This window comes from Chroicocephalus ridibundus, chromosome 8, assembly GCF_963924245.1.
Source record: "Chroicocephalus ridibundus chromosome 8, bChrRid1.1, whole genome shotgun sequence".
NCBI lineage: Eukaryota > Metazoa > Chordata > Aves > Charadriiformes > Laridae > Chroicocephalus > Chroicocephalus ridibundus.
Window position 1 is genome coordinate 21,217,772 of NC_086291.1, and position 24,506 is coordinate 21,242,277.

The 24,506-nt window shown below is 38.7% G+C and overlaps 2 protein-coding genes across 7 annotated transcripts in view; one reads left to right on the forward strand and one right to left on the reverse strand.

Annotated features, from left to right (window-relative positions):
• SNX7 (sorting nexin 7) overlaps positions 1-22,272 on the forward strand; it is a 36,856-nt gene extending 14,584 nt beyond the window's left edge. The window contains exons 7-10 of one of the 3 annotated variants that reach the window (XR_010072376.1): positions 1,409-1,495; positions 7,450-7,602; positions 15,734-15,954; positions 17,130-22,272. Coding sequence is in view for 2 of the 3 variants with exons in the window: in XM_063345274.1 (XP_063201344.1) it covers positions 1,409-1,495; positions 7,450-7,602; positions 15,734-15,814 (321 nt within the window). In the remaining variant the exon portion in view is untranslated. Of the gene's footprint in view, positions 1-1,408; positions 1,496-7,449; positions 7,603-15,733; positions 16,126-17,129 lie in introns of those variants that run through there. The other 2 variants (XM_063345274.1, XM_063345275.1) reach the window with 2 other exon arrangements.
• The window catches only part of PLPPR5 (phospholipid phosphatase related 5), a 94,088-nt gene continuing 73,585 nt past the window's right edge, over positions 4,004-24,506 (reverse strand). The window contains exons 7-8 of one of the 4 annotated variants that reach the window (XM_063345276.1): positions 10,676-10,753; positions 4,004-5,438 (exon numbers count right to left, since the gene is read on the reverse strand). In XM_063345276.1, the coding sequence (XP_063201346.1) occupies positions 5,412-5,438; positions 10,676-10,753 (105 nt within the window). In that variant the 3' untranslated portion in view covers positions 4,004-5,411. The remainder of the gene's footprint in view (positions 5,439-10,675; positions 10,754-24,506) is intronic. The other 3 variants (XM_063345279.1, XM_063345278.1, XM_063345281.1) reach the window with 3 other exon arrangements.

Sequence of the window (24,506 nt, forward strand, 5' to 3'; positions counted from 1 at the left end):
ATAGTAATTTTTTGTCACAAATTTGTGACAAAATAGTCATTAAAATAGTTTTAAAAGAGGCAAAAGAAATAGTTTAAAAGAGAAAGCATTTGTAATACAAAGGAAGCTGTTTCAGACATATTTGTTTTGCTTCTGTGCTTACAGCTAAACATTTTCTGTATTTATCTAACCAAAAGATATTCTGAGCTATTGAAACGTAGATTTATGAGCATTAGTATGTATTGCTAATCTGTTCCTCAGAATTGTCCAAAGTCAGGTTTAGCAAATGTTTCTAGTGAGTGCCTGTTCAAAAAGAAACGTTGAAAAATTATTTTTAAATTAACCTCCTAAATTATTCTATTATGTTTGTTAAAGTGACAAGATTTCAAAGAGAACTCGGTCAAGTAAGACAGTAGAGAAGGTAGAGATGCTTGTGCCCTGTGCTGTTTCAACATGCCCCATGCTAGAGGTGAATACTGAAAATCTCTTTAGTATATACAGAAGCAGTAAAACCAGTTGTGGCAGGGTAATACAAAAGAAGGTTTTGTATATGTCCTGCTTCTGATTTTGTTTTTTTGAAAGGACTAAAGCCTTGCAACGTTTCTGCGAGATAAGCACACCTGAGTGTGCTCTTCCAGGTGAGGAAACTAAGGCAAAGAGAAATTTGTAAGGCTTCCTCAAGGTCACAGAGCAAATGAGCATCGGAAATGGAAATTTAATCTGTAATACTATTCCTTTTTTGTAGTTTAACAAGTAACGTTCCTTCCCCTTTCTAATTATTTTTTGGCGTTATGCTAAAAATCCAATACCTGGAAAGACAGTTTTAACGGAGGATATAATTACATATACTGAAAATAAGCACATATGTCAATGTTAGAACATCTATCATTTTTATGATGATTTTCTCTGATTTTACTGAACTACATTTGGCACTTACAAAATAATGTAGAATGTTAAAGTCACAATTTCAATAATGCCTGGTATACCATTCTTAGTCATTTATTCCACTTTATATTCTAACTTTTACTCAAAGATACTTTTCTTCACGAGATTGGGCAAACTTGTGTTGCTGTTTTAAAATATGGATATATAGTAAATTGAGCTGATACTAAGTAAACTGCTGTTGCAGTTTTTCATAAAATAACAATTATATTTTATGGCAGATTCTTGCAGCACTGCTTTTGGATTTACTAAGATTCTTGAAAAACACATAAGATAAAATACTGGTATTGAAAAATAAGTCTTCGCTGTATGATTTTAATAATTTTTTTGTTTTTAGGAAAGTACATGTATCATGTCAAAATTATTAAATGGCAGTATTTTGTGATCTTGCTTAATTTATTAAGTAGCCAAGTTGTTTGATGGTTTTCTGACTAGATGGCTAAAATTTGGTGCAGTTTACTTCTTTTTTTTTCTCTTCTATATTAAGGGTGTTTTGAAAAGGAGAGACCAAATTCAAGGCGAGCTCGACTCCAAAATTGATGCTTTAGCCAATAAAAAGACAGAAAAGGATCTGGTGAGTATGTACAGAAAGCTGAAATCTTCCCGGCCTTATTCTAATTGCAAAAGATGATCCCCTGAAGAAAACGTGTCCTCTGAAGCCATGCTTTGTAACTGCATGGTGTCTCTATCATTCTCACACTTACTCTGAAGAGGTTTGGTCCTTGCAGCTATGCATGCCAGGCAAAGGCACTCCCCAGAGCGATACAAAACTTCAGTAGCTGGGCTGCTGGAGCAAAGGACTGGTAATAGTGGGCGACCACTGTGTTTTGTCAACACAGACTGTACCGCCGCTTATTTTTAGTATTTCTGTTTACTTCCACAGTGGGAGTTAAAACAAAGTAAGATTTGCTGCAGTGCTCTTGTAGCTGCTGCTCCATTCATGTAGGAGAGGGAGAGGAGGTGGTTAGAATCCGCAAAGCTGTTCACTGAACTTATTTAAAATAAAAAGTTCTGGATTCTGTTCTTTCAGGTTTCTGTCTTATCTGGTTGAGCCCAGGGATATTTTTTTACTTCCAGTATGACACCTTCATTCATTCTAGTGAAGTCGAACTAACTGGTAGCCCACGGGGGCAGGCATCCCCAAACCCATCACTAAATTTTTGATTGCTTAACTCTCCAGCCTAAATAATGTCCTTTAAGCACAGTGTTAACACAAAGTGTTACACAGTGTAAATAATATATAAAAATTACTAAATAATAATCACTGTAACTTTTTAGTACATCAGAGGAGAAAGCCCTTGACATTTCAAGTACTTTTTATTAGGACTGTCATGATTAGCTTTCATGTAAAGATGAGCTGTTTAGATAGTTTTGGCACTTGAAATGCATATTTTTATTTGATTTCTTGTCACTGAGCTGCATAAATAAGAACGTATTACCAGTGTCTCATATGTACGATGGCAGTGATATGCTTTGTAACATTTTGCCTCTGTGTATTGCAGTAGGAGAGTGAGTAAATACCTCTGTTTTTGTTTTTTCCTGAAGTAGAAATTCTGTTTACTTTTATCTTATATTGTCCTCTCATTTCACTGCCTTTGTGCGCTCTAATCTGGTTTTGTTTCTCTGCTTCCTCTGCCGCTTCTCCTGTCCTTTGTTTACGTATAAAGTTTGAAGCTGTTCTAAACCACAGGGAGGACGGTGAGTTGGAGAAGGCCCCGAGGCTGGGAGCTGGGGTAGCGATGGCAGGTCCTAGTCCTCTGCTGGCTGCAGGACATCGTATTCCCATGCTGACTCATGAGGGCACGGGCGGATGGGCAGACCCACTGCCAGCTCCTCCCGTAGCCTGACCATGTCCCCAGCACCCCAGGCCACGGGTGCCCCCCATCCTGGCAGCACGCAGTAGTTGCATCGCGCGTAAAAAGCACAGTGTATATTAAGAATGAGCCTTATGGGTCCCCTCCAACTTGAGATATTCTGTGATTCTGTGATTCTAAGAATTTATTCTGGCAGAAAGGAGTGTTATAGATCATTGTGTAAGTTATTTTTATGCAGATAGTTCCATCAACTTTTCAATGTCCCTTTTAATCAGGACTTCCCATTTGTATGGGTTGTTGGCAACCTGCTCAAACCAGTAGCATTTGCACAGAGCAATTCAGCGAGGAATTTCAATTTCATACAGCTTGTTTAGCAGCTACTCTTGTTGCTCGCCACTGCAGGGAAGGAACATTGCCTGGCAGGACCCGGTCTTTTCAGAATGTATTACTGTTATAATCTGATGGAGTCCTCAAACAAGGTGCATGCACTCTCTCTTCCTGAACTGTTACAGACAAAAAGAAATATTTTTCCCTTTAGCATAGTATTGATCATACCATGTTGATTAGATATTGACAATGGTTCACTCCATAATGAGATGTTTGTACTTGCTTCCAGTAAAATTTGGAGATCAGTTTGCACAGACTGGTCTTTTTTCTCTGTTTCTGTGTTTCCAAAACTGTGTTTCCAGTTTTGGTAAAAGCCTTTGGACAGTGTGATTATCCAGGTGTTTGGATCTTTGCTTTATCTTTCCAACCCCTCTATTTCTTACTTATTTCAAAAAATCCTGTTTCGGAGAGCCTGATTTCCTTGCAGTCTGACGAGTAAGCAGATGTCTGTTAGTCTAATCTGATCATAAAATCCTCTGTTCTCTAATTGAGTGGCAGATGTATCCTGAAGACTTTTTCTTAATTACAATTTGAAGGCTTTTTCTATTAATGACAGTTTGGCCACAGAGAATAGTGTACTGCTATTTTTAACCATTCAAGTAACTTTTAACTGTTTTCTTAATCAGCATTTTACTATGTTTTAGTTTTTATTATGTGTGGAAATGTTTTGCTGACACTTCTAACCGGACTGATTTCAGAATAAAAGGTGGTCATAACACAGGTGCTCTTATCGGAATTGGTGTCAAACACTGAGCTTGGCTGTATTTGCATATTTCTATTCCTAAGCAGAACTCGTGTAGCTTCTAATGATCTCATAGATGTCAGATTGAGCTTGTCAGTGCAATCTAGTAGCCAGAAATTCTGCTGACAATGAGTGGCACGAACTCTAATCTCATTTGAAGTACATTTCCACCATAGATAAGGAATCTCAGACTGTCACTAGAGCTGATAAAAGGCTGTGAGATCTTTAGCATCGGTCACAGCAAACATTAAATGATTTAACAAACAGGAGGTTATACAGCAGGAGAATACAAAACATCCCCAAGGTCAGTGCAGCTGAAATAGGCTGGGATCGCAAATTAAACCTTAGGAGATGTCAGGCTCATCAGCTGGGAAAAAATGTTTTCTTGAGCTGTGTTTCTGCCATCAGGCTTTTAGAAAGCTGCTCATGGTGCTGTGCAAAAGCCAAAACTTTGTGTCCCACTCCAAAATTGAGACCATGAAGAAGGCAGTTGTTTAGGGTATGGAAGGTTTGAAGACTGATTTTGGATGCAGGCTCAAAGAGAGATACTTGGGAGGACTTGGGTGTCCTCTTGCTTATGTAGACCTTTCTTACCTCCAGACCTCTGTCTGTTAAGATGTTGGAGTTTGTGGCTGCATTGCTCCCACGCTCCATTCCGAAGGCATATGCAGCAACACTACTGCATCCCTTTGTGGTTTGTGAGTTTTTAACAGTTTTGGCCCTGCCACTAGCAATAATAGTAATTCTGACAAAAGGTTGATATAATGTGCTCTGACAGAACCAGATAAGCATTAAATGCTAACTTAAGGATTCTAGCGCTCAGCCTTGAAACTGAGTAGTAAAGAGATGAAATGCAGATCTATCACATTCTGAATATATCTTATGTTTTAACTCTGGGCTAAAAAGGGTTAGTATCACCAAGCCGTAGGATTAATTAATGTAGCAGATAGAAATTCAGGCTATTTTGCATAGTGAGATTGTGTAAACGGCTGTGTGACTTACTAGATAATTTGGCTACTGAGCCAAGGCTCTTTGGCTACAGGTTGCACTGTTCATGTCTGGTAGCGCCCTGCCCTAGCAGCATCTGGCTCCCATGTTCCTGTCCCGTGGTCCGATGTCTGATTAGCACTGTGCTGTCCTTCTCTGGGGGTCACTGATGTGAGATTTAATTTATCACACCAAAGCGAGATCAATGTAAGAAAATGGATTCGGAAGCATATTTAATTTGCAGGATAAATTGTAACAATTTACACCTTGTAAATGAGGAACAGACTAGGTAGATGTTTTTGTTGAGAGCAAGCCATTCTTCTTTGATTTCTGCTGTCATGGCAGCTGAAAAGGGTGGCATTTATGTTTCTTTTCAGTTGTGAAAAAGTAGATCTTAAACCTCTCTACTTGAGGTGTGGCCTAATGCTGTCTTTAGACCTTTAGTCCAGCTCTTGGCTTGATACAACACACAGTTTCTTTTGGGCTTTAGAGGTGATGTTTAAAGCGCGTATCCAGGCAGGGATGTAGAACAGAGTCTGCCTGTCCACATCACGTTGTGACTACACCGTGGAAGAAATTCGTAGTTCCTAGAAAAGGCAAGACAAAAACAAACTGTAAAATAAATGTCTTAAAGATATGAAGAACGAGATAAAGGGAAGCTGCTGCTGCCAGGACTTCTAAGTTGGAGAAGTTCTTTACGTGTGTAGCCTGGCTCATTCCCATATGGCGACTTTTTTCTTGCAAAAGCAGAAAATGGATTCAACTGCCTTTCCTACTCCAAATCATCTAAAAATATTCACTGTTTTCTGTATTCTGTGTGTATTCATTCTTGGTATTTGAAAGAAAGGCGATTAACTTGGGACATGCCCAAGATACCGAATCCAGCTGCCTCTAATTCCTTTGAAGATAATTTCCCCACATGTAAACTTTGGATTAACCTTTTCGTATTGAACACAGTGCTGGTAGTTGAAATCACCTTTGTCCATAATTTGATTACTGGTCTGGCTAGGTAATTGGACTTCAGCTTTTCAGTAAAGTAGAAATAATATTTTGCATTTTGTTCTTGATTAATAACCAGTATTTCATTAATCTATAAATGTGTCAAGGAAAATCAGTGTAGAAATCAAGTCTAACTAAAAATGTTTACTCATCTGTGTATCATGGAATGTGGAGAAAATCCATTCAGATGAAATTTTCAGTTTTACTAGCAAAGGAGTTTTTGGCTAGTTTAAGAGCTGAAGCGTTCTAGTACGTCAGGCTGAATTGGGATCGGTGGTTTGTGAATTAAGCGCTGGGCTCAGGTTCTGTCCTGGTTTCAGACAGTGCTGCTTAGTTGGCGTCTGATGGCGGCAGCGCTGCCGGCCCTTGCACTGGAACACCCTCCTCCCTGAATGGTTCAAGCTGGAGGCTGCGCATCAAGACTTTCTACATCCTGCTCTGAATTTTGGCATCTCTGCATTCGGCCCATAGCCTGAGCATTCCTTGAAAATCCTGGAAGTTAATCCTGGGATCCTGAAGTTCATATCAATGACAGCAGCAGCTCTGCAGAGGGCACGAGGAGATACCAAATTTACAGGGCTGTTGTCTGAGGAAACAACTGTTTGCCTGACAGCAGAATACAAGAAGAGGAAGGTGTACGGGACCCGAGCTGCAATGGAAACAAGACAAGGAGATGAATTTCTGCTTGCTGTTTCTTATTGGTGGTGTTTCTGCCTGACCTCCCTCCTGCTGCAGGCAGGCGCTGTGCAGTCCCAGCAGACGGATTTGCACTGTGGCTGCAGAAGATGCACCTCATTCTGTGACTGGGTGACAGCCAGAGCTGACACAGCTGATTAGCACATGACAATAGGTAACAAAATTATTGAGAGGACTAGAAGACTCATTAAAGAGTCTCTGTCCACTTACTCATTCCCATTAGCTGAAAAGTCACTTTATGCATCTACAGTAATTAGAAGAAAATTATGTCTGTAGAGTAGCCCTCAAGGTTTTTGATCCTGGATCGCTGTGAAAGAGTTTTTTCTCTGCAGAAGTCCCTTGGTTTAGTTTCTTTCTCTGCATCTGTATTTCTCTCTCCCTCACATGGTCACACGGAGGTCAGTTCCACAAGAAAAGATGGCAAGGTGACAGGCAAGAAATCAGAAGGTTTGTGCTTTTGATTTCTGCTGTCTTCTCCCCATTCTGGTTTCTCCTGAGGTTATCAAAGGTTATGTCAGGGCTTTCTCAGCTTTTCCATCCAAATCTAATTTGTATAGTTGATTCTGCCTCAGTAGAGCCCTCTATATTTTCCTTTTTATGTGCATTACTGTCAAGTGCTAGTGAAGAGGTGCCAGAGTCTGTGAATTCTCAGTCAATAAAAATATCTTCAGCAACACTTTAATTCTGGTCTAGAATTTCTGTTATTAATATTTCAGAAACTGTAACAAGTTATTAATTAAGAATAAAATTTAGATAGATCCCTGGGAAATTATTTTCTGTGCTAAGTTAAATACCAACCTTGGTTCTGCAGATCTGTTTGTTTGCGCTACAATCACTTGATTTCAATCACTTTTGAAATGGTGACTTTACTAATATTTTTTAACATTTACAATTCATATTTAGTTCTCAGAAGAGATTGGGAAACTTGAAGACAAAGTCGAATGTGCCAATAATGCCCTGAAAGCGGATTGGGACAGGTGGAAGCAAAACATGCAGTATGATATGAGATCAACGTTCACTAATGTGGCTGAGAATAATCTCCATTATTATGAAGAGGTAAAGCACTTTCTCATAGCCATGTTCTTTTTTCATTGATTATTTCAGTGGAGAAGTCCATGGGTTGTCTTTAAAGAGGAATTTTTGCATTTTAGTTCAAACCTGTGTTAACTTCAGAATCAGGTTTTGCAGGAAGAGGGAGGCAGTTACCCTTAATTTGACGCATTTCAAGCCAAATAGATTTTACTTGTGCCCAAGTGGTTGATCCCGAGTTCATCATCGACAGAGGGCACTCTTGTTTTACTAACCACAGCAATTTGGAACATGTTTTTTGGTTCAATGTGAGCTGCTATATTTCAGTTTGGGAACCTTTTGCTATTACTGCATGAAGAAGCCCTCTGGAAAGCTCGAACTTGATCTCACATGAGGAAAACGTTTAAATGTGACTCCATTTCAGACAGCGCATTCAGGAAGTCCTTGTTATTTCTCTAAGGAATTGTCTTTTATGAATTAATCAGACTTTACAAGGATAAAGAAGAACAATACAATTTTGAGAAGTCAATATAAAAAGCTTATTGCACTTTTCAAAAAAAATACAAATGCTGCAAGTGTATGCAATTAATAAATTGAATCTTTTTATCATTGAAACAGTACTTCAGAAAGAAAGAAAAGTGGGTGAAATTAGATTTTGATTTTCAACACAAATGCCACAGTTAATATTCGTGGTAAGAACTGCCTTTTACTGGACTACATACTAAGGAAGAGAACATGAAAATATATAACAAAATATGTTAAGCAATCTGTGAAGTTTCTTGATGGGGAAGACGTTGTTGACTGAAGAACGCATTTTGAAAATATCCTGGATGTCTTGAATTCTTTTAAAGAATTTATCCTTATTTTGTGAAAAAAATGGGAATACACTAAGCCATCTATTACTCATAAGTTAGTAAATTTCACAGATATATGTTGACATCTGTAACTTCCAATTCTGTATTTTGAACTTTTTATGGATTGCCCGTGAGCCAATGACAGTGTCGTGATTTTACAAATCATTTTGTTAAAACATAACTGAAAAGACAGAGCTCTTGATCATCGAGTCTAATTAATTAACATACAGTCTGTGAGATGCACGGACATTGACAATCTGTTGTTAGATATTAAGATCAAAATATTTTCTGAAATCAGGCAGAAAGCTCTTGGCATCCTCTCACATTTTCTTCAGTTATTGATGATCTCTGACTTCTATATTAGCAATACGTATGTTAAAACGATGCTAAATATATTGGACTATTTTCTTAATGAGCGATTAGTTAAATTAAAACACAAAAATAATTCTTTTGTTCTCTTTCCTGTCTAGAAATACTTTTTGCTGAATTAGAATTTTAATTCAGAACGCCAAAGCTCATACTGTACAGTAAATTACTATCATTAAGTCACAAACTGCAGAAAATAGTTCAGCTATCTTTGCAACTGCCAGTGGTTCTTATTAAATAGCCTCTGAAATACTGGAGGAATTGGTTTATACTGAGACATTATTCTTTGTTGGTGCTTTTCTTGAATATTGAAATCTGCATAGAATGTTTTTCTTTGCAAAGTGAGGGCTTACCAATTTTTTTCTGTTTTATCAGAAAATCATTCTCTTAATCCCGACATTCAAGACAATTTGATAAAATTCATATTAAATTGGGAGTTTTGATCTAAAATACGCATGTTTATTTGAGACCTGTAGTTAATGTTGATGTTTAATTACTGGAGAAGTGATTACTGTCAGAGGCCCTTATATTACAAACTACAGGTGTGTAACGCACTCCTGAAAACAGCAGGAGCACCAGCCCTGGCACCACTTTCACTGTTTGGGAGTGAAACTTCAGGAAGGGAATCTCAGAAACCTGAGAATCAGAATATGATTTTTATGCTTTAAGTAGAAAAGAAAATCCTACCTTAAAGATAACAGTTTGAGTCTCAGTCATTAAACTCACGCACAAACACCGTGCCTGTTACAGTGGTTTTCACCTGTTCAGTTGTTACTTGCATCATTAATGTTCTCTCACATGTCCGAAGTTCAATTACTCGTTCATGCTTCTGATGCACCATTTTATACTTACTAAGCATTTTCTTACTGTAGCATCCCTCATCTTAGTTCTTGCCTTTATTTTTCCCCCAAGCATGTTCTGTGCATGCTCCCAGGCACCATGGATGCCATGGATATAATGAAGTTGCCCAGCTCTTCTGTCCACCTCCTATGAGGAATCATCTCCTACTTTCTAACTCAGTCACGACCTGCTTCTCCTCCTTTCCCCAGTTTTTTTTCCCCCACCAGTTGAACTCCTATCCTTGCCTCTCCACAAGCAGTGTCCCATTCCCTTCTCTACAGCAGTGTCTCATGGTGCTCCTCATTATTCCCCAGTCTTGCTGACTTGATTTCCCAGGTGCACAACCTAAGCAGGGCTCGATCCTGCTAGTGACGCCATTCTCTGCGTCCCTTAAATTTCTGAGAGCTACGGAATAACGAGAGACAGACATCTCATGTCTTCTGGCGGCTTTTGCAGTAGAGAATCCAGTTTTTCAAGACTGTATAGAACTAAAGCCAGTGTGATCAAGCACAACACAGCAGTGGGTCAAAGTACACTAGAATTTCTTAAATGTTATTTCCTCATTGTCACAATATGGGGAAAGAGTATGACGTTACATTTGGGGTTTTCCTCAATTGTCATTGCCTAGGGCTTCTGCTGTCAACTTGTCAAGCATCACTTAGGCAGAATAAAAGAGTATGACTCCCTTAATCTGAATTAATGTTCAAGTTACATGAAGTGCTATTTTAAAGTGTTACCTATAATTATATTTCTCCCTATTTACTAATTTAAAACAAGTAAAGGTATTTCTGTAGCCTTCCAGTTTACTGACATTTAATATAATTGAATAAGAAGTGTTCCTTTGTTTCTATAGCTGTGGAATCACCAATCTCTTTGTGTCTCTCAATGCTGTGGTAACGAAGACACTAATTAAAGCCCAGTGTTGCAAATTTACAGGGTGCTCCTATGCAGACCTATGAGAATGAAGGCTTTCCTGTGATAATGTACAAGCTATGTTATGATACATTTACATATAATGTCATTTAGTAGCCAAGAGTTACCATGACTGAGCAATCATTTGGCATTCCTGTAGCTGGTCTCAAGAGTTCACAGACTTCTCTACTTCCTTCACTTTGCTTCTGGAAAAGAGTTGAGTACACGCTTAAGTCTCTTTGTATTCCACAAAGGTTTAAAGCCAATAACATACTGTATTAATAATGACCATGAGTGCATTGCTAAAATAGGGAGGATTTACTGAAACTATATGAAAAGGTTTTAATTTTTAAACATTCAGAACTTTACTCCTATTTCTGAAGCAAATAGCACCAATTTGTTTGCCTTACAGGTAAAAGTTCTTGAGTGAAGTACGTGTTAACACCATACCATTTATTTTACTCTTTTTCCCCATGCCTGAGGTGTGTCACTGTTGCCTGAAACAGCAGCCCTTAGTCCAGAAGGATCTGCCAAACAGCTGAAATCACAACCTGCCCATCAGCTGGGAAAGCTGATTATCACCAGGAGTATTTTCATTGTTAGGTGTAGATATTCTGCAGAGCCCTAACGATGCAGCATTACTAAAACCAAAACAAGATACAAAGGTATTATTGGTGGTGGTGTTAGTATTATTTAGCTAGCGTGTCTGAAGTGTTCCTGGTGCAAATTAGCAAAACCAAACCAGGCGATGTTGAACTCTGGCTTCAAAGAGCAATTAAACATTTACAGATTTTTTGTTTTTGTGTTTACGGTAGTCTCTAGGATATTAACAGCATAAAAGAAAAAGAAGCACTTTAATTTTTCTCAGCAAAGAACTTGGTTAACCTGTTATATTCGAAAAACCACCAGAATAAGTAGCTAGATTTTGCAGCTAATCCAAAGACTAGTTACACATTATAAATCCATCAAATATATCAGAGTTTGGTTTTCCACTGCTCATGAGGCAGCCTAGTAAATGCAAGAAGACTGGGGATTTTTCATAATGTAGGATGATATTTAATTAGTTTTAGCATTGAAAGAACATGTTTTTTCTTGCGCATGGATGAGCCTTTGTTTTAAAGCGTAGCTTCTAATTTTATTTTTCTCATGTCAAACTAATCCTGTTAAACCTTTGCAGCTTAATCAGATAAAAAGCTAAAGTTATCTTTGATATAGCGAGATTCTTGTTGGTATTGACACAGCTTACTCTTTTCCAAAAACAGAAATAATTTCCTGATTTTCTTAACTATTTCAAGAATAATTTAGTTTATTTCTGTGACCTACATTGTTGTAGAGGCACAAATTGATCCAGAAAGATCTGTTAGGGCAAAACAATTCCCCTTCCCCATTACAGCAACTTCCCTCTAACTCCAAAGCCCTTATGTACCTCTCTGCCTAGTACTAGCTGGAGGAAAACAGAGGAGATTTGTTGTTGGCCCTAGAGGCCTCTGTAGCGATGCATATAACGAGTCATTTGGTTGCACAGCAAAATTTAGCTGCTCATGGATGTTGAGCACATCCTACCTTAGCCTGGGAATTTAGCTCCAAACTTCATGTGATTTTCAGAAGATCCCACATGGCTCAGCGAGTTTGTCTCTGTGCGTGTTGCTTCAAAGCCAGGATCCATCTTTGAACCCTCATTTGCTTCAGACATAAAAATTTCTTTTAAATACTTCTAGGAAGACATTTTTTTTTCCAGTGGGAATCACTATTTCTATGCACTCCAGTTTTGTTTCCTTGCACCCAGAAACTACGAAAGTATTTTTTTTCTCTCTCTCAGACACACACAAGACTTCATTTTCAGATTCTACTCCAGAAAATGCCATCATAAATGATATTTTTAAGGTATCAACCATGAAAACAGGGAACTGGAACAGAAACACGCATGGCCATGTGACACACTGCTGCTGTTATCATCCCTACTACACATTCTATTTTTATATCTCCTTTTTAGTTAGATATACAATTGTACTATATGACATCCTTTTCGCTGTTTTTTCTAAAAATGATGTTGCAGAATAGATGTGTGACCTGCAGTAGTAATCAGAATATTTTAGGTAAAGTAGCCTTATTTAAGCTCTTGCTATTTCATTTTGTGTATGTAGGCTTTATGTCTTCCGCCAGGCTTTTCCAAGTAATTGGATTATGAATTTCAATCCTGTGCATGCACATTTAATTTCCTGGGTTTGGGTTTTCTTTTTTTGCCCCTTTCTGTCTCCTTTGTGAAAGCTGCTGATCCTCTGTTTAGATCTCTGTTTTCAACCTCCCTGGAGAATGAAGTAAAATCATTCTCTAATACTGTTGAAGTATACATCACTAACGAAATGTCGTTTATGCAGTTCATGCTTCACAATATAAAAAGCTTGAGCCTAAGGCACAGAGACCTAGTTTTGTTTTGGTATGGTTAATTATAAAACTTGTCAGCTGTAGCGGCACTGTGATGTCTGACAGTGAAATGAGCCACCATTGCTCTTACATTTTGGAAAATGTGTTTTGGTTATATAAAGGAGGATAAATTAAAAACTGAAGAACTTGTGTAACTGAAAAAAATGCTTTGCATCTTTGGAGAGACTTCAATAGATTGTATCTATCTGGTTAAGTGACATACTGTGACTGCATTTTAACACGTGCAGTTTGGCTCAGTGTTGCAAAGATAACAGCCATTTTTACATTCCACCCAGTGCTGATATATGTATTTTAACTCTCATTACTGAAATTACAGAATTACAAAACATGGAGTTACATGGTATAAATTAAACTCTGGTTCAGAAAAAAAAAAAAAGTCAGTCATTGCCAATCAAAGACTTTTCAAGCAACAGTGATCATTTGTCCCACACCTAGCAAAAGCCTAGGAAAACAGATGTGCCTTGCAGCTTTCCAGGGTGGTAATCCAGGCTGGGCTCTCGCAAACGGAAATCTGAGTCTGAGCGCCGCAGTGAAGACACATTGCTAGAAGCTGCCTCACTGACATTTTAAAACCAAGAAGCCACCCTCCAGCTCAAGCATCTCAGATAGATCCAGCTGCCACAGTGTCACATGAAGTTGGGGAGCATCTAATAATCAAACTTTAAAGGCTTTATACAAAAGATCAAAAAGACCAAGTTTGGAACACTTATAGATCACTGTTCATGATAACACTGTTTTCACTGTTTCTCCCCCATTTTATATTGACCATTTCAAAACAACATTTCTCCAAAAAGTCAATGGAGAAAGCAGATTTCCATGTGAATCTTATCCTGTTTCTCTCTTTTCACAGTAATTCAAACCTTGGATGTGCTCTGAACAGCAGCATAATGTTGTTATGTGCAAAAGTAGCAGAAGCAAGTTGGGGATTTTGTCAGCAAGATCAGAAAAGAAAGGCTGGGGAGTAGATTTGTGGTTTCCATAGTCCAGGGTACAATATATGAACAGGAACAGTCTCTAACGTGCCGATAATGACCAAAAAGCTATGCAGAAATAAGCTCCTGCATACCTTTTTCTTTGTGATCTCTTAGGTCAGTCGGCTGTTTTAACGTCTCACATTATTTTGCAGACCCACATCTTCTACTTTTTTATGTCTTCAGAGACATAATCACTGCTGACTTTTGTTTGCTGTTTCTTGTTACTTTTGTCGCCCATAATTTTATGGGTATCCCTGGTTCTGTGTCCTTGTGTCATCATGGATTCCCACAACTCTGGTCATCCTGTGTCTCCTTCATTTTGCTCCTTGAGCTTATACTTTAACATTATTCATGACTATCAGATCCTCCCACTCGTCTGCTTGCACATAGACATGCAATAACACCAGGACCTAGGCTCTTTAATGTAGTAGGATTAAATCTACATATTTAATGGCAGAGTTTTGAAGTCATTCACTAGAAATGTCTAATAAGACAGAGTTAGGTGGCTGTAAGTTCAAGCAGCATGAATGCCAGCATATTTTCCATGTCTCCTAAGCAATGACAGATGGATGCTAGATACTTCATTGTAGCTGGGCTGAGCAAATTCCTGTGGCTTAAATAGCTTATGGCAAAAGTTTTCACTTAGGAAATGATGCCGTTTTCAGGGTATTGTTTTAATTCAAAGTTCAGATAAATGGAGCACGCTGTCCAGGTTTTAATATAAAAGAAGATATTTCCTGAGAAATTTCAGAAGACTTATTTATTGTGAATATTTCAGATTCTTCATGAAAAAAAAATGCGTACAGTAAGTGGTAAATAAGCTGCATTGTCAAGAGCAATAGGTATGAGTGTATAAGTTAAAATTTTATTAGAACATTTCTATTTCTATTTTCTATTTTTTCAATAGCATCAAAACAATAAAATTATTGCATGAGTTTGCCTGCCCTGTTCTAATGACAGACTTGAAAGAGCAGAAACCTGGTACTTTGGGTAGCATGCATCAGCACACCACAGGTTACCTGGTGATAGCCTTGCCATGACTCTCAACACTAATCTATGCTTTATAATGGTTTGCCAAGCTGTCAACACTCATTTAAGCCAAATTAAATCAAAGTCATTTGGGGATTATTTTTTTTTTGTCATTTTACTGCCTACAGTCTTGGTGCTTCAAATAAAAACATTAGTTTGTACAATTATAAACACATTTTTCTGTGAGGAGACAAATGCCACTTGTTGTAAGGATGACAGTTCCCCCCCCCCCCCCCCCCGTCTTTCTGGTCCCATTTTTTTCCCATTACTAGTGAAAAATGAATTCTCTGTGTGTTTAAAAAAACCTGTTTAAATTTAACTTGGAAGGAAAATTGGGTATACAGTAGGAATCCACAGAGATTACAAGGGAACTGTGCCTGACAGTGAGCTTTCTATTTGGAAGAAATCTTTGCCTGTAACTAAAGGGAGAGATTAAAGAAGAGCATAATTAATGTTAGCATCTTCCACGCTAACACATACAATTACGATGCTCACAGTGTGTGCTTGTCATAATGTAAAAGTGACCTTTACAGCTCACTCAGCATGTTGGCTAACATTCTGCATATCACTGAGCTGCCTAGGAAACCACATTTTGCTCTTACCATAGTCCCACAAAAGCAGCTTGTGACAATGCATACGTATTCTGCTTTTTTTTTTTTCCTTCTTTTTCTCCTTGGGTATCAGTTTTACAGAAATCTTTCTGCTATATTTATATGTGTATCTGTTTTTTTTTTTAAGTGCCTTGCAACATGGGAGTCCTTCCTAGCATCTCAAAGAGTGGATCTTCATGTGGAAGAAGATTCTGAAGACAGGCCTTGAGTAATATCTCTGCTCGATCTCTGCCTTTTCCATGCATTTTCTCCCAGCCAAAGAAGTGCTTTACACAAGATCAGATACATTATTAAATTTAACTGTTAAAAATCAGTGAAATGCAGGAAACCAGCTTATTGAAAACTCAGGTATTCTAGTCCTGAAATCCATTTTGGAACATGCTATATATTGCTTTATATTGCTTAGCTGTGATTTTACATATTTTTATGCCAAGTGTTTGCATACAATTGTTTTCATAAATATTGCATAATTTGGATATAAAGTATTTTAAATATGTAAAAATAGCTCCATTTTAATAAAAAGTTTAATAAGGAAAGCTTGTCTTCATTCTGTGTCCTAGTCTTTAAGAAGTATTTTGGTATTTTAGCGTGCTTGTTATATTCTCTTTTTTGAGTAATTTCCTGTGCTTGTAAAATTACCTACTGTAGTCTTCAAGGAGCTCTTTAGTATTATTTTAAAAGATTGTGCTAGTCACCCGATGGCAACATGGTACAGAAAGATGCTGAAAATGTTCTATGAGATTACTACTGCTTTAAAGTACTGTTAATTCAGTTTGCAATATTTACAGTTCTATTAAACATCTTCGATTTGACATTTTTTAAAGGATAAAGAAAAAGTGGCAGTTCATGAAACAGACTTTCTACAATGATACAATGTTAGTTGCAGCACTGATCCTGCCAACACAAGAGCTTCCATTTGGAGTTTGCAGGATCAGACTTTTACTCCCATGGCTGACCTTCCCATAATCCTTAATTTCCTCCCTTTTTGGACAGCCAGTGTGGAAGAGAAAGGGATAAGAAAGAGAGTTTTGCATTAAAATGATTAGCTGATTCACTCATGCAATATGCATTAAAGTGTTCCAGTCATTGAATTATTCCACCCAAAAGGTCTGTCATTCTGCACTTTCCTGCAGTTGTTCCCCCTGGTAGTTACGGTCTGAGCAAGCCTATGTATGAATGTGGAAAGAATGAGGTGCAGGAATCGGGGAGAGCTGGCCTTGCAGAACAGAAGGGCTTCAGCCGTCACCTTCACCTTCTGTGGTGGCATTTTGTGAGCTCGCCCTCGTCAGTCACCTAATGGCTGCGGGGGGTCGGTTCCTGAGCACACGACTGCGCTTGGGTGGCTGTGGACCTCTCCAAGCTGGATGAGTCATTTTGTGTCTTTGATCTTAAGAAATTTAGATTGCAAGAGAGGCCTGGAATACCAGCACGGCCTTTTCAGCAATGCAAAGATGACCGCTCTCATGCTGCCCCTGTGAAGTATTAATGAAAGCTCAGCTTTTTTTTTTTTTTTTTTTTTTTAGCTATAAAATAGCAGTTAGGATGCTTCTTAAACACTGCACGAAGCATGCATCACTCCCAGCGTGGGCAACTCGCAGATGAGAGGCGAGCGGGTCCGTGTGAGGAGGAAGGTGGGGTGGTGCCGAGGGTGCCGCGCAGCCTCGTGTCCAGCAGTGCTGGCAGCGGATGCCTGCAGGAGGCATGGAAGAACAACGTGCCTGGACTCTGCTCTTTTCCCACTGTATCCTTCCTGCTGATTCTTTTTTTACATCAGAGATTCTGTCAATGTGCTTAATAGCCCTTAATGCCTTTTCCTCTGCTTTATTTTCTTTTTTTTCTATCTTAAACTTTTAGGATTTACCATGCTGAATATCAATGGATTCCACAATTTAATTTGCAGCACAAATCAATTTATTTTGTGATTTCCTAAACCAGCTACCCAATAATTTCAGGTAATGCCCTCTGCCTCTTAAATTGTGAGAAGAGATGAAAAATTGTTTCCTATTTGTCTTCCCTGTGCCACTCAAGAATTTACAAACCTCTAGTGTGTCTTCCAAGCGCTGCCTCTTTTCCCAGAGGAAAAGCCGTAGCTTAATATCATCTTGTACAAAAGGCATTTCACATCTGTGCTCATCGTTGTATATTTTCTAGTTCTGCTGCAACTGGTGTTCAAAATGCAGGCACACCAGAAATGTACATTTTGCAATAATTATGCTTTGATTCTTTTCATCATTCTTTCCCACTAATTCCAAATTTATTTTTTAAAGTACCACTGAATGCTGAGCTGCCATTCTATAGAACTGTCCGCTAACATTAAGAGCTATTCTGAAGGTTACTAAATAATTTAATTTCCATCAGTGTGTATATCTAGAAGTGGCTTTTCCCCAGTGAGCATTAATTTGCATTTATTAATACTGAATTTTGTCTGCTGTTTCTAGCTCCTAATCTCTCAGCAGCATACAGTCCTACAAACAGGATTCCAAAAAAACAGGCTGCAGTAACACTCTGTATACCAGATAAGCGAAAATTCAAGAAATTGAGCTTGAACAGGCTTACCTGGAAGGATACGAATGTTTAAGGGTAACCAAAAATTAAATACCATGACTCTCATTTAGGCTCCTGTAAGAAAAGGTAGTGTCTGGGTAGCTGAGATGGGCAATGCCGATGTGCATTGCATTGATTTTATCTGTATGTTCTGCGGGAGCAGAAAGCTGCTCTCTGAGGCATTTGGAAATCAGATGCACCATCAGAGATTTTGCTGTCATTTTGTTGTCATTTTTCTGATTTTCTAGTAGCAGTATCATAATGCAAACCCAAGGTCTATTGTTAAGTACAATCAAACATTGTCCTTTTTGTGTCATGCAAATATTTCCGAAACTTACAATTTTATAGTCTATTGTGTATTTAGACCTATTTCCAAAGATTTTTATTTTTATGGAGTCTCACCTTCCTTAGGCTAATGCTTAGAAAGTGCTTAAACTATTCGATTACTCAAAATCAATCTGCCTATACTTACTGGATTTTCTTTCTGCTATTTTCAGATAGCTTTGTACACCTTGCTAGAGCCCAGCCACTGTAAATGACTTCTGAAGTGCCAGAAGTCTGACTAGGAATTCAACTTTCAGGCACGTATAGCTAAAAGCTTCTGTCTGGAGGCCTGGACGTCCTTATGCAGATTGAAATTAATTAAACACTTAAAAGGCAAATGTGATCTTCAAGAAAAGAAACCAGTGTAAAAATGGTGTGATGGTTTAGCGTGTCTGTCTGCAGACAGCATGAAACAACAGCTCTGAACGGTAGAAACTTTCCCATCCAGTTCTGTGTGGGTTTTGCTCTCAAATTTATGTGAGATCACTTTAAAACCAGCATTAGTATTTTATTGTAAAATAGAAAATTCAAACTGCACCTGCAGTTTCCTAGCTAGATAATCACCACTTGTGGAAGACAGAACTGGCACAGCTTATCAGCACCCTCGGGCAGCCAGCGACAACGTGACCGAGCGTGTTTTTTCCTGGCCCAACAACTCCATTTTTTGCAGTGATGCCTTTTCTGCCCAGCATCAGAGATGGCACCACTGGCAGGTAATCGCGAGTTAATGGTCAAATACTTTCAAAATGCCCATTACAGCATTCTGAATTTATGTACAGGTACTTGGAAAGCACAAATGAAATAAATATTTAACAGAAAGGAAAGAGGCCTCCTTTTTCGCCCAGAGTTCAGTGTGCAAACCCTGACTCCTGGCTGACCACAACCAGCTTCCTCAGACAGTGCTGGGATTGCGCAGTGTGCGGGGCTGCAAGGTTTAGTCATTGGCATCTGTGTCTTGACCATAAAGAGGAAACAATCCCAAGACAGAAGAAAAGGTCAGTTGCTGAGAACATGCTGCCTCTTTACATGTGAGTGGTTCATACCTAGGGCCTGTAAACAATGCCTTTCTCTCTCTCGTTAGACTGAAAACACATACAAAGAACAAAAAGCTTCTCAGCTACCTAAGAGGGGAGCTGCCACCAGTGCAAACTGCTGGTAATAAAGGTAAAACAGAGATGGCTTATATGGGTAAGGCATCGGTGGCTCTAAGCACTGAACAATTTTAAATGGTTGCCTGGTGCAGACTCCGTTGCTTGACAAGCTTTGAGTGATCTTTGGCAAGTTGCATGTCCAGAGAAAAAGGAAATAAATATGGGCAGAAAAAAAGAGCTGCTGGCCCCTGCTGCCGTCAGCCTGTACCCAAAATAGTGACTTTTCAAAAAGATTTGGGCTTTATATATTGAAATTCATTCATTTGCCTAATTGCTATGGGCAGGATTTCACTGATAGCGTCACTAAAATAAGGATAATGCTGGCATAAATTAATCATGAAACCAACCTTCCAGCAGGACTCTGCAGGCTAGGAGGAATATGAAGGAGGTTCCTTTCATATGCCCAACTCACACTTCAATATTGCCTATCACCCTATTGCACAAACAGTCCCTTGCAGCTTAGTGAAGAATGGACAAGGGCAGAGGTGTATGTAATAGGCTCCTCTGATATGGTTTAAGTTTACTCAAACAAAATGGCTAAATAAACCTTTTCTGACAAATGGAGGAGCTCCTGCCTGGTAGCTGGTGGGCCTGACTCGAGTAACTAGAGGATCAAATTGTACAGCCTTAGCAGAAAGCACCTGGACAGCAAGGTGCACAGCTTTGAAGCTTTTGCTGTGTGACCCAGTCATGAACTGTTGATTGGCTTGTTGTTGCCTTGACACTAGCCCTGCCATCATCTTGGAGAGCGAAAAGCCTTATCTATTCAGTCCCACAAAGGCAGATAGTGAATCTAGAGTGATTAAAAGAAATGTTGGCCAACAAACTGAACCTCAAACTCCTTCAAGAAACGTACTGTGCTGCTTTTCCAAGCTGCACTGATGTTCGGGTGCAGCCCCACTGCCGGCAGGGGCTCAGCCCTGCTGGGAGGAACAGAGAGGCAACAGTTCATCCGAACCTGCAAGGGGCAGCCACAAACTCTCAGTGGATTTGGGAGGTTTTGGGGACCTGAAAAGGGAAGGTACATCCTGGTTTACGTAAGATACACAATTAAAGCAATGCAGAAATGTAAAATGATGTCCTTGTTTAAAATATAATCGGAAAAATGATCAAAAAACATTGTATTAGTTTTCCTACAGGCAAAAAGCCATACTTTGAGGTTTAAAATTTTTGATCTAGACTGTGACATGACACTGAGTTTTCAGCAGGAATAATTCCTTTTATAACTGTATTGCTTAGAAGGTTAGTAATGGAAAAAGCATTATTATGTCTGTATTAATAATTAACCAAGAGTTGCCAGTAAGCCATTAACTGTCAAAGCCAAGCTAAGAAAATTCCTTGGAATCAAGGTATGGTTGGTTACACAGTGTGGGGAAGATTCACTGTTCTTCAAGTAATTGTTATAACACTTTGTCAGCTTGAAGAGCAACTGAATTGCCTTTTTGAATTAACTCCTTTAATCAAAAAATAAGTGGTTGCAATGTTATAATGTGATTTTTGTTTTTTTACAAAAGTAAAGCATCTCAACAGGCTCTTTTGCAAATGAAAAGAAAATCGGATGTTTGTGGTTTTATTTGTACTCTGGAATTGTGTTCATTTAAATAATAAATTAAGCTTTCACCAGGAGGTAAAAAAATTGGATGTAAAATGAGAGCCAAGCAAGAAGCTCCATACACGTACAGCTGTCACAAAGCTCCTTACTTCCAAGTGGGGCACTGTTTTTTTTCACGCCGATGCTGCATTATTTGGCTGTTGGGTTACAAGACAAAGCCAGAGTCGCCCTGAAGATCTGCACCTCCTGCCCAGGAGCCTGTAAGAATTGCTTTGGGCCCCACAAAGCTGGTACTGAGCCCTTAAGGCTGGCAGGGGCTACCTAAAGGAGCAGCAGCTCATGGAAGTTTCAGAACCACTAATGCTTTTTCATCTATTTTTACTGCTTCATACCTCAGTATACACGGTACAAGAGTCCAAAGTTTCTACCTCATAAAAGCAAAAGAGGTAAGTTTATGAGGGTCCCTTTCAACCTAAAAAGTATTCTATGAGTCTATAAAGTGAAAACTGAAAGTAATTCTATGAAGAGAAAAACTATTATAGGAATTCAGTACATCCTCTCCTACTTTTATCCACCAGCAATACCTTTTGCAATAAACAAAAAAGCCTGGCAGATACTCTGCTGACATAAAAGTAAGGCTAAAGCAAGGTTAGAGAAGTATTTGTAATTGGGTTTGAGAGAAAACAGCTAAGTGAGAATAGCTCTTTGGAGATTATATATTCATTCACTGACAGGACAGTACATATTTTATAAGCGAATTAATTATGACAGCTTAACATATTAAAGTAAGTTGTTCAATATTCATTGGTGCCTTCCAGCATGTTACTTTATTCCTGTGATTGCATGTATTTTGTTACCATCTCACTGTGGGGAAGAAAAACAATGGAGAAATATAAAAGGACAAGCACAAAAGCAGAAAAAGCAACTAATTTATAATCTTCTGTGATGATGATTGTACACTATGGCACATCAATTGTTAAAAGAATTTAAAAATATCATACAAATACAGTTGTGCCTCATTTTGTCACATATGGCTACAGCGAATTAAGAAATACACTTCTGCTGAAGACTGAACCTAGAACTTTTTTTTTTTGTATTAGCCTTTTCTTCATTTCTGTGTTTTTCCTGAAGCGGAGAGACTCTCAGTAGAGACCAGCATCAGCCCTATCCAGAATATTTAATAAAGGCAGTACTGGGTCAAACCAGCAAGTCTTTGCCACCTTTTTTTAACCAAGGTAAAAAAAAATCTTTCCATCAGAGCTGCAAAGCCAAATCCTACGGGCCCCACTGGTTTCTGCTCACCCACTGAGCACCTCACCCAGGTTTAATAAGGGCTTTTACAGCCACGTTAGGACAGGGTACACAGTCCCCTGACAGAGGGGCTGGCAAAGAGCAGGGCATGGAGGGCGGGGAGCCAGGGACGCGCTGGGGAAAGGTAACCCCGGTTCTCTCAGCCGCAGCGCCGCCCCAGTGCCCAGAGAGATGCCGAGGGGCAAAAGGAGCTACTCTACTGTGTCTTGTTACTCAAAAAAGATTCTGGGAGTGGTACAAAGATAACTGTCATCTGTCACTTGGATTGCAGTCTATACATAGAGTTTAGAATATAGAAGATCAAAAAATAGTATGGAAGGAAAAAAAATACCCTGGATACAATTAGGAGGATATTTTCTTTCATGACTTAAACTATATTTAGCTTCATTTTTAACCCTTAACTCAAAATGTTCCTGTTCCTACCTTATATGGCTTGCTACCTACACCGGGTGTGTGTTGCGTCTGAAGTTTGTAAGGGTTGCTATGGGAATTCTGGCTGCGCTGCTCAGAAAGTCATTGTCTGCAACTTGACAAAGCTGATGAACGTTACTGCTATATATGTTCATCTGCCCTTAGAAATGTTTGTCTCATGGATGACCTTTATGGAAAACAATATTATTTCATATCTGCTTTTTAATATGTCATCTCATTTATCAAAAGTATTTATTCAGAACAAATAAACTGCACAGCTGTCAAGATGTTCCTTGGGAGTCCCTCTCCAATAACACAGATCCAGTTGTTAGATTGTTCTAATTCATTATTTGTGGTACAGCTATTTGATAGGAAGGATGGAGGAACACGTGTGTAACTCCATAAAATGTCGAGCGCAGCGTCACACGGCACGGCCATGTGCCCACAAAGCTGGCAGCTGACGTTTAGCTCACTCGAGTATGGAGAGCAGCTCAGTGCAAGGAACGTTTCAGTATTAATTTTAGTTTTTCCAAAAATCTGAGATCAGTTCAGAGCAGAATTGAGTACCCTGAGTAATTCTAACCATGCAAATGTATTTTTATGGTGCCTCTTGTTTTTTGGTCTGTTCCGTTATTCTGGGACACGTGAATATTCCCGATGTGATTGCTGACCACCCCATCATTATGCTGTGATCCAGAATCCATGGAAATGAATGAAAAGACCAAAGACTGTGCTCAGCTCTTCTAATACAACATCTCCCAATTAAGCAACATTCAAATTATTAATAGAATTTGGGGAAAATATGCTCATTTAAAAGAAACAGGAGCAGAAGAATATAATCAGTATCTTGACTTTACTTTTATATTTGGTAGTGACCACAATGTTTCTGACATTTGTTTCTAAAAGGTTGGGGGTGATTTTTTTTTTTTTTGGAGGGGGCATTTTCCATTGTCTCATCTTAAGTATCTCAGCTGTTCTCCAGCAGCAGCAACATGTGTTTAGAGGGGAAGTAATAAAGCCTTAATTATAGGGCACTGTAACAGCTACAAATGCATATTCTACTGCTACGTGTTCTTCAGAAGGATGTAATCAATTCACACTGTTTTTGAATGATGTTTCATATTGTGATCTTGTAATCAGATCTTAAAATAGCCAGTTTATAAAGAAAGCTAAATCTCTATAATTAGAAGAGCTTTTCTTTTTTCCAAATTAACCCTAAAAGAAAAGTAGGAGGATGAAGGTACAGCAGCTTTGATTTTGAACCCCCTACTGAAGTAAAAGAATGCTAATAATTTGAAAGTTGGTTTTGGGGTTTTTTTAAAGAAAAATGTACAGCCATTAAACAACATACACAACAACTAAATGTGGTGTGTCAGAGATGAACTTAAAATGGTGTTTCTGTAATGCTGAATCACCATTAATTAGTTCAGATAATGAACAGTGACACATTGTTTTGGATTTCAGTAAGAAAACAAGAAAACAGAGTTGACAGAATTCAGCATTTTCAGATTTTTTTTTTGTACCATGTAATTTAACAAGTGGCCAGTGGCTTCTGCTGCACATCGTGATGGTGAGGCCCTGTTGTAAGCTCAAATCCCTTGTGAAGT